The sequence below is a fragment of the Coregonus clupeaformis genome, chromosome 31 (assembly GCF_020615455.1).
Source record: "Coregonus clupeaformis isolate EN_2021a chromosome 31, ASM2061545v1, whole genome shotgun sequence".
Lineage (NCBI taxonomy): Eukaryota > Metazoa > Chordata > Actinopteri > Salmoniformes > Salmonidae > Coregonus > Coregonus clupeaformis.
This window is the reverse complement of record NC_059222.1, coordinates 20,039,708-20,052,406: the sequence shown is the minus strand read 5'-3', so window position 1 is coordinate 20,052,406 and position 12,699 is coordinate 20,039,708. Positions and strand designations below refer to the sequence as shown.

The 12,699-nt window shown below is 43.1% G+C and overlaps 1 protein-coding gene across 1 annotated transcript; it reads right to left on the bottom strand.

The window, feature by feature from the left end:
- Nucleotides 1-5,872: 5,872 nt before the first annotated feature.
- On the bottom strand, nt 5,873-12,342 carry LOC121547948 (leucine-rich repeat-containing protein 3B-like). Its single transcript, XM_041859350.1, has 2 exons — nt 12,013-12,342; nt 5,873-7,554 (listed from the first exon to the last, which is right to left on the bottom strand). Exon 2 carries the CDS (start codon nt 7,469-7,471, stop codon nt 6,674-6,676), a length of 798 nt encoding a protein of 265 aa, XP_041715284.1. The 5' UTR covers nt 7,472-7,554; nt 12,013-12,342; the 3' UTR covers nt 5,873-6,673.
- Nucleotides 12,343-12,699: the final 357 nt, after the last annotated feature.

Below are 12,699 nucleotides of genomic sequence, written 5' to 3'. Positions count from 1 at the left end.
CTCTAATGAACGTATCCTCTGCAGCAGAGGTAACTCTGGGTCTTCCATTCCTGTGGCGGTCCTCAAGAGAGCCAGTTTCATCATAGCGCTTGATGGTTTTTGCGAATGCACTTGAAGAAACGTTAAAAGTTATTGAAATGTTCCGTATTGACTGAGCTTCATGTCTTAAAGTAATGATGGACTGTCGTTTCTCTTTGCTTATTTGAGCTGTTCTTGCTATAATATGGACTTGGTCTTTTATCAAATAGGGCTATCTTCTGTATACCCCCCCACCTACCTTGTCACAACACATCTGATTGGCTCAAACGCATTAAGAAGGAAAGAAATTCCACAAATTAACTTTTAAGAAGGCACACCTGTTAATTGAAATGCATTCCAGGTGACTATCTCATGAAGCTGGTTGAGAGAATGCCAAGAGTGTGCAAAGCTATCGTCAAGGCAAAGGGTGGCTATTTGAAGAATTTCAAATATACAATATATTTTGATTTGTTTATCATTTTATTGGTTACTACATGATTCCATATGTGTTATTTCATAGTTTTGATGTCTTCACTATTATTGTACAATGTAAAAAATAGTAAAAATAAAGAAAAACCCTTGAATGAGTAGATGTGTCCAAACTTTTGACTGATAGTGTAGAACAGAATAAATGTGTTCTAGGAACGTTCTTGCAACACCAGGTGAATGTTTTTTGCACCCTAAAAGAAACATTGTAGAATCATCCGCACAACTGGACAGTTTTTGTATTTTGGGAACATATATTTTGTGATGTCCCCACAATGTTCCCATCAGACTGTTCCCACAACTTAATGAAACATGCTGGGAACCTTTAAAGAACAGACAATATGTGTTCTGGGAATGATCTTGCATCATCAGGTGAATGTTTTATTCAGACATTGTATAAATATCAGCACGACTGGACAGTTTTTGTGTTATGAAAACATTTTCAGAAACCTAACGAATGTTCGGGGAACTTTCACAGAACCAATTTTGGTCTGCTAGGAAAACATTACTGGTACATTGTGTTATTACATCAGTGGAGGCAGCTGAGGGGAGGACGGCTCATAATAATGTCTGGAAAGGAGTGAATGGAATGGCATCAAACGCATGGGAACCACCATTCCCCTTATTCCACTTCAGCCATTACCACAAGCCCGTCCTCCCCAATTAAGGTGCCACCAACCTCCTGTGTATTACATTACCTGGAAACCTAATGAGAACCTTTGGGGAATATTCTTTGGTGGTTGTTACAGATGTTGTGCACAACATTTTAGTGAATGTTAGGTAAACATTCCAAGGATATTTAATTTAAAACAAAAACAATTTTTGGGGGAGGATGTTATCATCCTAATGTTAGATAAAACCCTAACTAGAACTTAATGGGAATCTTAGCTAATGTTCTGGGAATGTTCCCGGTTTGCTGGAGAGGCATGGAGGAGTTGAGCAAGAATAATTGGTTGCTGTGGAAACAGAGTGTATTGAGCAAAACGATGACATCAACTTCTTGAAATGGGAACCAACACGGCAGGCACTACCCATGGGCTTCGCTATTTTGATAAAAATGTCATCCTTTTCTCAGTAGACCCAGAATCGGTCTGTTCTAAAGCAGATGGTTTATCCCTACTCTTCCTTCCTCTTTCCCTCAAAAATATAAAACCAACCCATATTTCTCATGCACCTATACTGTATACTGTATGTGCAACGTCATCTGAATAGACTAGACTGGGCATAACCTGGCAAAAGCCTTGTTGAAACTGATCAAAATAAATTGCTATCTAGTTGCAAAATTGACCCTGCTGTGACCAATATGACTGGTATAGTTGTAATTGTTGGTGTTTGGCTTAGATAACCACGACAATGAGGTTTGGAAATGTTGATGAAAACTGGGGAAGCCTTTTTACTCTGCCCTCCTTTTAGATATATTCAAGGACAGGGGGAGCTGTGGAGTACCAATAGAATGGGGAGAGAGAGTAAGGAAATGGGAAGAGAAAGGAGAGCATATCAATAGTCCTACACAGCTTCCTCTCCTGGTCTCCTTTCTTTCATTCACACTGAAAGAATTGGACAGGTGAAAGCACATTTATTTTAGGCATCCACCATATTGCTTTCACCTGTCATTGGTTTCCAGGTCATTATAAAGGTGATGGAAAGCAGACAAGGAGAGGAATAAACTTTACACTATTGAGATGTACCCAGGGACATCCTCACTCACTGCTCATCAATAGTCTTCACTTCAGGCCGGAAGAGGAAACAGTGTGTCCATCCAAGCCCTCACTGTGAGCCCCCATGCTACCAGGCCCTGGCTGGACACATTTTAATCTGCAACACAATGCCAAGTGGGGCTGCGGAGCTGCGCTCTGTGGGATTGGATGCGTCACCCTATCCCCCACTTTGTGTCCCATTACCCAGCAGTTGTAATGCTCACACCAGTGTAACGTGTCTGGGGGTAGCGGGCGGGCAAGGTGAGCTGAGCTAGCCTGAAATGTACATTTCAATTAACCACAGCGACAGCTAGAGAACAGGGGGTGTTACATTACACGTATGGCGCCCCACATACTCACAAAGAAATACATGCAGATACACAAATACACAAAAACACACACACGTACACACACACAGAACTAATTTGTGTCACACACACACACACACACACACACACACACACAGACACACTCATTTGTGTCACACACACAAAACACACACAGAATTTCTGTCTTCTCTACCACCCCCACCCCACAACCCCACACACACACACTCACACACATACTCACGCACATACTCACATGCACACACACACACACACACACATACACAAGCATGCTAACTGGGGAGGGCGGGACAGGCCAGCTAGCTGTGTGTGTGGTAGGAAATGTCAGCGAGGGAGGCTTACCATTTATATTTCAGTGCTGTTGAACCGCCTGCTCGTCACGGGACCTGCTGTATTTGGGCTTCCTTGAGATAAGCTCTGTCAGGATCAATAACACTGCCCTGTAAAGCAAACTCAGCCAGGAGGAGAAGTGATGTGGAGAAACGCTGATGCACAAGAGAATATACTATATGTGCTCATATCACAACAAACAAATGAAAAAGGTACTTATTAAATAATGTCTTAGAGTGTCCTTGAGTTGACCCTCTATAGTAAGAGTAAGCGAAATGGATGAACAAGCTACAGGAGAGAGAGGACTCTTAAAGCTGAGGTGTTGCCTTAGGGACTAAGGAAGTGTTAGGAGGATGTGACAATGGATGGCGGCCACTCTGCGAGCTCTACCCAGGCAGGTCACCTCCTGGCCAGGCAACACGGAGAGGGTCAGGTGGTCACCTTTTTCCCTCCTCACCACCAGAACTGGGTCACCCAAGTTGATGGATTCCTTCCCATACTTTCTCTCAGGGATACCCTTGTTGACAAACCCAGTTGTAGGGTTTGCTGCTCTAACAGCCGATTTCATTACTCATCATCGTGTTCTGTGTTAAATCTCACCAGTTCATGTAGAATAGACACAAATTCAGCATTTTACATGGTGTTCTTTTGCTTGTTCTAATTAGAGATTCAAGTATGTATTGTGTGTCCTTTGTAACCTGCATAGTGATAATAAAGTTATTAAATGCAGATTGGAGTTTTCCTTATTCCATCTTGTTCTAAGGACAGCTCTGCCTCGAGGGCAGAAACCAATGTGATTGGTTAAGTTTAGGCAAGTAGGGCCTCCCGAGTGGTGCTGTGGTCTAAGGCACTGCATCGCAGTGCTAGCTGTGCCACTAGAGATCCTGGTTCAAGTCCAGGCTCATGGGGCGGCGCACAGCGTTGTCCAGGTTAGGGGAGGGTTTGGCCGGCAGGGGTATTCTTGTCCCATTGTGCACTAGCGACTCCTGTGGCGGGCCTGGTGCAGGTGTTTCCTCCAACACATTGGTGCGGCTGGCTTCCAGGTTAAGCAGGCATTGTGTCAAGAAGCAGTGCCGCTCGGCTGGGTTGTGTTTCGAAGGACGCACGGCTCTCGACCTTTGCCTCTCCCGAGTCCGTACGGGAGTTGCAGCGATGGGACAAGACTGTAACTACCAATTGGATATGATGATAAAAATTGAAAACAACAAAAACGTTTAGTCAAGTGGTTCAATTTAGGGGTTGGGGTGGGCTTTTAACTAGCGACCTTGTGTGTGGCAAGGTCGCTAGTTAAAGCTGTGAACCTATTGTTTATTTCACTCTCACTGTGCTGATTGTTGAGCTTTCATTTAACCAATCACATTCATTCAGCCCAGGAGGAGCTGCCCTCGGAACAAAAATGAATAAGGAGTTTTCTCTCTTGGTTTACTGCTGTGTCTTGTTCAATTCTGTTTTATTCCACTCTACTTAACTCCCCTTTCCCCTATTTCTCCTCTTCTCTTTCCTCTCCTATCAGAATACACTGAGGGGAAATGGACATGCATTTATTTGTGCCCGAGTCTGTCTTATTAGGCAATTAATATCTACCGCAGCAGCAAACGGACCGGCAGGTCATGGCCCCTGCAATGCAGTTTGAGAAACCCCAGGGGAATGGCCTCGGCAGACGGCCTGGCTCCCACCATGACACCAGGACCTCTCAGAGACACTAGGGGGAAGAGGAGGGCGGGAGGCGTCCCAATAGTCTAAAACGTCCTATTCCTTTTCTCCTTTTATTTGTGATATGTCTGGGCTGTTTTCCTGATCATGTGACCTTGACCAGGATAAACTCTGGTCCCTACTTATAGGTTATAACAAGGCTATAGCTAGGTTATACTGTAGGTTATAATAATTTATCCTAGTCAGCTCACATGGTCACCATTGCTCTGAATGGATATGAAATCGATCCAGTTCTTGTACTTAAAAAGAGAGATATTCAAGACTATTGGGCCAGAGCACAAGATTAGAATATCATTAGCAACTGGCTATGGGGTAATTCCAAAGGTTGTTGTTGGTGTCAGGTTGGCAGTTTGTGTATTTCAGCTATCAGGCAGACTGACTGACTGCGCCCTTCACCGCTGGGTAATGTCAGTCATGGTGTTTCCCTCACCACCGAGGGATAGACTACTGCTAATTCAGAGGTTCCCAAACTTTCTCACTAGGACTACCTGAGTGTCCCAGCAGCTTTTTTTCCACCAGGGTATGACAAGCTAATTTCTTACAATCTCATATCTCATCTCTTTCTGTTTCTTGGAACCCACCATGTGGCTAGTTCTGCTAAAAATGTTTGGTCTTAAGAAATATATTTTGTATTTTATACTTTGTTTCCAAATATTGACTAATGAACGTGAGTATAAGCTCTTTCTGACAGTTTTTGTCCCGGTGGACTCGCCCCACAGTTTTTGAAGCATCACGAGGAACTCGAGGAAACAGAAGCGAACTGAAAGGAACACAGTAGGAACACATTTTCTCCCTCTTGGGATTATTTATGTATGAAGGATCATTGTGCCATGGTGTGTAGGGAGGTTTGTTCCTATACTGTACTGGCTGTTTCTTTGTCTTGGTGAGAATACTAAAGGCTCTTACAGTACAGCTAGGAGGGGTTTCCTGTATAGACCTACTTCAAAGTACATAACAGAAATGCAGCTTGTAGGTGTACTGTTTTATGTGTGTGTGTGTGTGTGTGTGTGTAAAATGGTGCACAGTACATCAATCAGATCTCTAAGCCTTTTACCGGTATGAGTGTTTCATTGATTAATGATTAATGTGCATCATTTATTTATCCTTTATTTAACTAGGCAAGTCAGTTAAGAACAAATTCTTATTTACAATGATGGCCTACACCGGCCAAACCCAGACAACGCTGGACCAATTGTGCGCCACCCTATGGGACTCCCAATCACGGCCGGTTGTGATACAGCCTGGAATTGAACCAGGGGGTCTGTAATGACACCTCAAGCACTGAGATGCAGTGCCTTAGACCGCTGCGCCACTCGGGAGCCCAGTACAGTACAGTACTGAATTCAGTATAGCCAGATTCAACTGATGGTTTAGTTCACACATGCACATACATTTGCTGAGTTTATTGAATTTCTTGAGGTAGAAATAGACCATTTGAACCAACAATAATTAAACATGAAACCCATAAAATACATTATTTAATTGAAAATAACTACATTTCACTGTTTATAGACTGTATACTGTATGGATGTTGTGTGTAAAACAATAATACTACATGGAAGGATACGAGTGACAGAGTCGTTAATAGAGTTCGTGTTGCTGCTTGTTGCTATCCTGTTGTTGTTATTGCTGTTTGATGTGTCCAAAGGACCATTCACAGTCCCCTTGAGTGGCCCCCTTTTGATAAGAGTGCATCAAGGTGCATGCACCACTGGATGAATCCAATTTAATCCATTTTAAATCCCATTTTTGGACTTCTCCAAAATGCCCTGCTTTTACTCCCCTAGTGCCCAGGCAGAGTAGACTATCCACTCAGCCAACAGAAACTCTTAATGGGCCACTTCTGGTTGAATTATTCATCTGGGTTACGTATGGTGCCCAGATCTGGACAGGCTTCCTGCATACATGGGCACAAATCCTGGAGCCGCTGTGGCACCCACGTAACAGTCAGGCAGAGCTGTCCTTGGCTGACACTGAATGGCCTGGGGTGTGGGTGCAGCTAAGTTATGGCCCTATAACCACCTGTCTTAGCCCTCCAGGCTCTCCAGCCTTAGCTCCCCTCTGGGTTCTCCTGGCCCTGGGCTATACCACAGTGCTGATGGTAGAAGAGGCCTCGGATTGTTCCTGCTTGGTGGGCAGAGACTTGAGGTACTCCAGGTGGCGGCGGGCATCCTCCGTGTTGTGCCGGACGTAGTAGACCAGGTAGGAAATTACCATGGAGAACCAGCCGAACATGGTGACCAGCATGGCCACGTCCGTGGTCTTCTTCATCACCACGCACAGGTCCAGGTCCTGGGCCAGCAGGAAGGGCACACCCTCTGCCCCCACATCGGGCGGATCCGACGTCTCGCACACGATGCCCGTCAGCGACAGGGGCTCCAGGTCGATGTGGGGCATGGCCAGCTGCAGGTTGCAGTCACAGTGCCACGGGTTGTTGGTTAGGTTGGTGCGCGCCCGCAGCCCCTCGAAGGCCTCGGGGTTAAAGTTGACCAGTTTGTTGGAGGAAAGGTCCAGGAAGGTGAGTGAGGGCCCCAGGCCCCTGAAGGCCCCTGGCTCCAGCTGGGCCAACTCGTTGTTGGAGAGGTCCAGCTCGCTGAGCAGGGGCAAGTCTCGGAAGGCATTGCTGGGGACCATGGTGAGCAGGTTGAAGTCCAGGTAGATGTGTCTCGTGTCATTGGGCAGGTCCTGGGGGATCTCCGTGAGACGCAGGTTGCTGCAGCGCACAATCTTGCCACGGCCGTCGCTCTCGGAGCAGTAGCAGCCCTGGGAGCAGCTGGTGGCGGCATTGTGGAAGCAGAAGGTCATCAGCACCAGGCTGTGCAGCAGCAGACACATGACCACCGAGTGGCGCAGTAGCCAGCCGCTCGCCAGCAGGGGCATGGTGCGATATGGGCATGCTCCAGGGAAGACCAACCTGGGAGAAGGGGCGGAGCCAGTGTCAACCTCCCCAATAGCTGTCAAGCCTATGGAGAAACAGGAAGCAGGATTGGTGGAGGGAGACAACACAACCTACTGATAGGAGAGGTACAATGAACACCTTCCAGTAGCTGCAATTGGTCACCAACCATGCAAAATATAAATGATAAACAGTGTTGGGCCAGTGACCGAAAGGTTGCTGTTTCGAATCCCGAGCTGACTAGGTGAAAAATCTGTCGATGTGCCCTTGAGCAAGGCACTTAACCCTTATTGCTCCTGTAAGTCACTTTGGATAATAGCGTCTGCTAAATGACTAAAATGTAAATGTAAAAATGTTAATAGCAGGTAAGTTATTTCATACACAGATGCAGGATAACTAGCCCTGCGGTGAGGAGGCAGAGGGGATCTCGCAGTCTTGGTTGACTAGACCGTGTTTATACTTATAGCTTTAGGGGAAGCATAATAATCAAAATCAAAATCACACTGGCAAAAACAAGCATCAAGCAAAGAGCTTTGGTGTCACTGTGAGTCTATGGTAATTGACATCCCTGCAGTGCTGGCCTATTTCAGTGCAAAGCTGCTGATTCTATTAACATAATCCATGTCGCACCACAGTGACAGGGATATGAACAAAATGTTTTCATCCTTAGACATATTTCACTAAAATACCCGCCACATTATATTATACACTATGGTTGTACCGTTTGAACGGTACCTCTAAATTGACATTCTACCAGCAAGGACTCCAGGACTCCAGAATCTATAATTATCTTTGACCTTTGTATACTCTTTGTACTATGTTGAAATTGTTTACTGTATTTAGTAACATTGTCAGACCTGTTTGGCCATTTGGTCTTTCAATGCCACCACTGTGTTCATTTGGCTAATCCATAAACTGCTTATGCGCTCAGAACCAGGGTAATTTTGTCTGAAGTGCAAGTAACACTGAGGTAACAACTTGTTTGTGTGTCCTGTAATTTACACTTTTTATTTTGCATGTAAGCCTCTAAAAATAGTCTGTCCTCCCACCTTAACACACTTCATTAATACCTGAACACCAACCATCTGCTATCACATTACTAATCCATCATTGTATGTTGGCCACCCAACACCATTGTAAGGCTAAATGCTAATGCTAAAACAGCAACAAAGGCAATCAAAACAGCCTTAGCATGTGGTGTTGGCAGCTATATCCTCTCCTTTAAAAACAATAGAACTTACAACTCTCTGACTTCGGCTGGTTCTTCAAAATGGCTGGAGACCAGGGCAAGATCCACTTACCCAGATTAAAAAATGAAATCGATCTCTAAGTACCTCTTAGTATCACATGACGGAGTCGTCTAAGGGACTCATCCTAATAAGACTAGACCAGACCAGTTGAAGGAATGCCAGGGCAATAGCCCTTGTAATGAGTCTGGGGAGAAAGAGAGATAGATCCAAAGCACCCAGACTAGATCAAGACCGTCCCTATCAGCCCTGCCCTGAACTTCCTCCTCCCAAAGACACACTCAGATGATTATCCCCAATTCTTCCTTAGTGCTAAACAAAGAAGCCCAACGTATTTTAGTCTGCAGTCTGCACTTATTGAAAGGGTATGATATAGTGGAACAGCACTGACTACAGATAACACCAAATGCCCAGGGATATGAAAAGGATGCCTAAATTGAATGGGATGTAACAGAGTGTTCCTGTGTAAGACAAGTGGTCGTTTTTCCATCATGCTCCATGCTGCCCTGACATTTCACTGACTGGGGGGAGGGAGGGAGCGGAGGTGTGGGGAACCAAGGAAATTGGACACATTGGAAACAGGACAGAGTTGTGAGAGACCGAAGAGAGAGAATGAGAGAGAGAGAGAGAGAGAGAGAGAGAGAGGGGAGTGATCTGAGGAGAGTAGGTAACATTACAATGACAATGGAGAAGAACACAGAGGAAGGAACACTGAAGAGAGATGAATGAAATGTATAGCGGAAAGACGGAAATATTAGCATGTCATGGGCTGAGGAGGACAGCTGTCAATGAAAGGTGGAGGATGGAGGGATGACAGAGGAATGGATATGGTGATGGAGAGACAGGAGTTAGTGAGGGATAAAGCTATGGGACAACATGAGGAGAGAAAGAGAGCAACAACAATCTCATTAAAGGTCCAATGCGTTTATCTCAATATCAAATAATGGCAGAGAGGTTTGGAACTCTCTTTCTTATTGGTCTATTAACTAATTTAACACATGGTGATGTCACCATGGAAGGTCAAAACTCCCTCCTATCAAAACAATATTTTCAAACAGCTCTTACACTAAAAGGGCATTATCATCATTTTCACAATATTATTCCAACCTCATAGTGTGGAAATATATATATAAACACAGGAAAATCACGTTTTTAACTGCACTGGGCCTTTAAATCAATAAATCAGGTTAAGTTAATTCTGTCCACAACCCACTGGGCACAGACGTAATTTCAATGTCTAGTTTTGATTTACATATGGTTGAATTGTCAACTAAGGTGATTTCAACATGAAATCAACAGACAATGTCACCATGCCATTTGATTTAGGTTAAAAGTTGGGTGAAAAAAGGTGGCAAATCTGTCAGTGTGCCCCTGAGCAAGGCACTTAACCTTAATTGCTCTTGTAATTCGCTTTAGATAAGAGCGTCTGCTCTTGTAATTCAGCGTCATCACATTGAATGTTTTTGTTGAAATGACGTGGAAACATCGTTGATTCAACCAGTTTTTGCCCAGTGGGAAGACATAATTTAATTTGACAAACACACTGTGCTAAAGACAAGAGCCCAAAGGTCAGTTTTGGCAGTTCATAAATTGACTGCAGTCAATATTCCAATAATACATCTCAGGCGCCAAGTGCGCAAGAGTAATCATTTAAACAGGTCCTAAATTTGCTTCATAGCTCAGCCAAACAACAGCTTGAGCTGAATGAAATATAGGTTCCCTTTCCATTGTTAATCACCATAATAATCCTGAAGGAATTGAACTACGAAGTCCTCAAATGCAAAGGATTGTCAAAGTTGTTCATGTATGATTTTAGTGTGATTGTTCATTGTATTATCTTTCTGTCCAGACAACCAATGATAGGCCTAACCTGTCTATGTCTAAGCAGGTCATGAGAAAGATACATAGAAAGGGGGGTGGAGAGAGAGAGAGAGAGAGAGAGAGAGAGAGAGAGAGAGAGAGAGAGAGAGAGAGAGAGAGAGAGAGAGAGAGAGAGAGAGAGAGAGAGAGAGAGAGAGAGGAAGAAGAACAGGAACAGCTCTGAGGGAAATATCAATATGTTATTTTGAGATGCATACACTTAGGTATGAGTCTAACCTTATTACCATGCTCTCCAAACCCCACTCTTCTGTCCCTATCCACCCAAATTACGAACACATTTGTGTCTGATTAGGGACTGAGATTATTGTTGACTGCCTTACTGATTTCCATTGGAAGCCCTCATGCATTTATTTACAGAATAATACATTCTGGTAGAGAAACAGGAACACACGTTTTCATTAAAGGGGCAATCTGCAGTTCAAACTATAATAAAGCCACCACGCTACTGTTTTAGTAAACAGCTGAGGGATAGGGCTGGAGAAATGTAACCACTCTCACAAATTCTTAGACATACCTATGGATACAAGGACCTATGGATCCTTGATATTATATATCAAATTATAGTTCTAAACATGTTTTGAGGCTATAAAGTTAGTTTTTTTTAAAATTATTACATTGTTTCCAACAATGGAGTAAAACATGCTTATATTTTGGGTTCTGATGGGGTAAGCTCGAGGCATTTATAAGTTATATTCTTCAAGAATCAATGGGTACCGTACATATAATTAATTTAAAAGTCAAAAATGTATTTAGCAATCACAGATTGCCCCTTTAAGGAGAACATAATTTAGATGTATTAGTCCATACAATAATGTACAGCTGCAGGAATGAATTTACATTTTGAACTTTTATCCCTGCCTTTGAAATGTTTTTTCAATTAAAATGAAAGCAATGAAGGAATTATTTAAGTTTTTTATTAAATTGTTCACTTTGAAGGGTATTCAGACATCCAATAAATTCATACATAAAATGACTTAATCATAAATAATGATATGATTATCACTTAGGCTATTATTAGACTATTCTTCTATTATTGTTTGGTACACACAAATATTTTATCTACTCCTTTTCTTTGGTTTAATAATCAGAATTTTCATTGTAAGCAAAAACCGTGTCTCCTGGGGAATTGATAGCCTTGTGAAGTTATGTCTTCTATCTTGTCAGGCTAAATAATAAGCTACTACTGTTTGGCTTATTCTTCAACAATAATTTTCTGAGCCTGAATGTATTAAATAAGCTGCAGTTATTTATTTCCCGTTATTTCCAGAAGTGTAGCCTATAAATACTATATGACACTGCATGCTGTATTTAAAAGTAGATGTTAATGTCTGTCTATTGATTTCACATTAAAATGGATGCATTTTGAATAAGAACATGCACAAGCATCACTTACCTACATATTTAGCATTCTTCCTCTCCTTCGCATGGCGGGTGGCACACAACAGAATCACTTTAGTTTCAAGACACACATTTTCACATTTTCAAAATAGATCATAATTCATTCCACTCCAAACTGCAATTCGGCCAATATTTTCCGTCGCTTCCATGAGGTCCTCTGTTGCAGCTCGCCCAACTTGTGCGAAGAGCCACACTGACAACAGTGCGCAAACAGTAAATCTACCTTAACATGAGTGCTCGCTCAATGCAGCCTTTTAGTTTCCACGCAACCAGAAAACTAAGCAACATTGCTGTAACCATCGGAAATTGGCAAGGACACGACGCGCAAGGTTAGGCCGCCTATAGATGGCTTCATACAAGTGTGTGATCCTGACAATTATGACAAATAATGATAGTGCAAGCGGCAGCCACAGAGCGCAATGCATTTACACACTGAAATGACATGGGCTACTGAAATCTGAAATCATTTTCCTACATAATTAGGAAACTTCATTTGTTCCAAAAGCTTGTGTTTTGACCAACAGCTTTACAGATTTCAAGTACCCCATCTGTGGTCCCATATATTCTCTATAGTAAACTGAGATTATTAAACATTATCAGAAGAGTTATGACACAGTTGATATTGGAGTTTTATTAGAATACACTGCACACATACACACAGCCATTGATTCTTGAATAATATAACG

What these genes read in the sequence shown, in the direction of transcription:
- LOC121547948 (XM_041859350.1), bottom strand. Translation starts at nt 7,471, where the DNA reads ATGCCCCTGCTGGCGAGCGGCTGGCTACTGCGCCACTCGGTGGTCATG.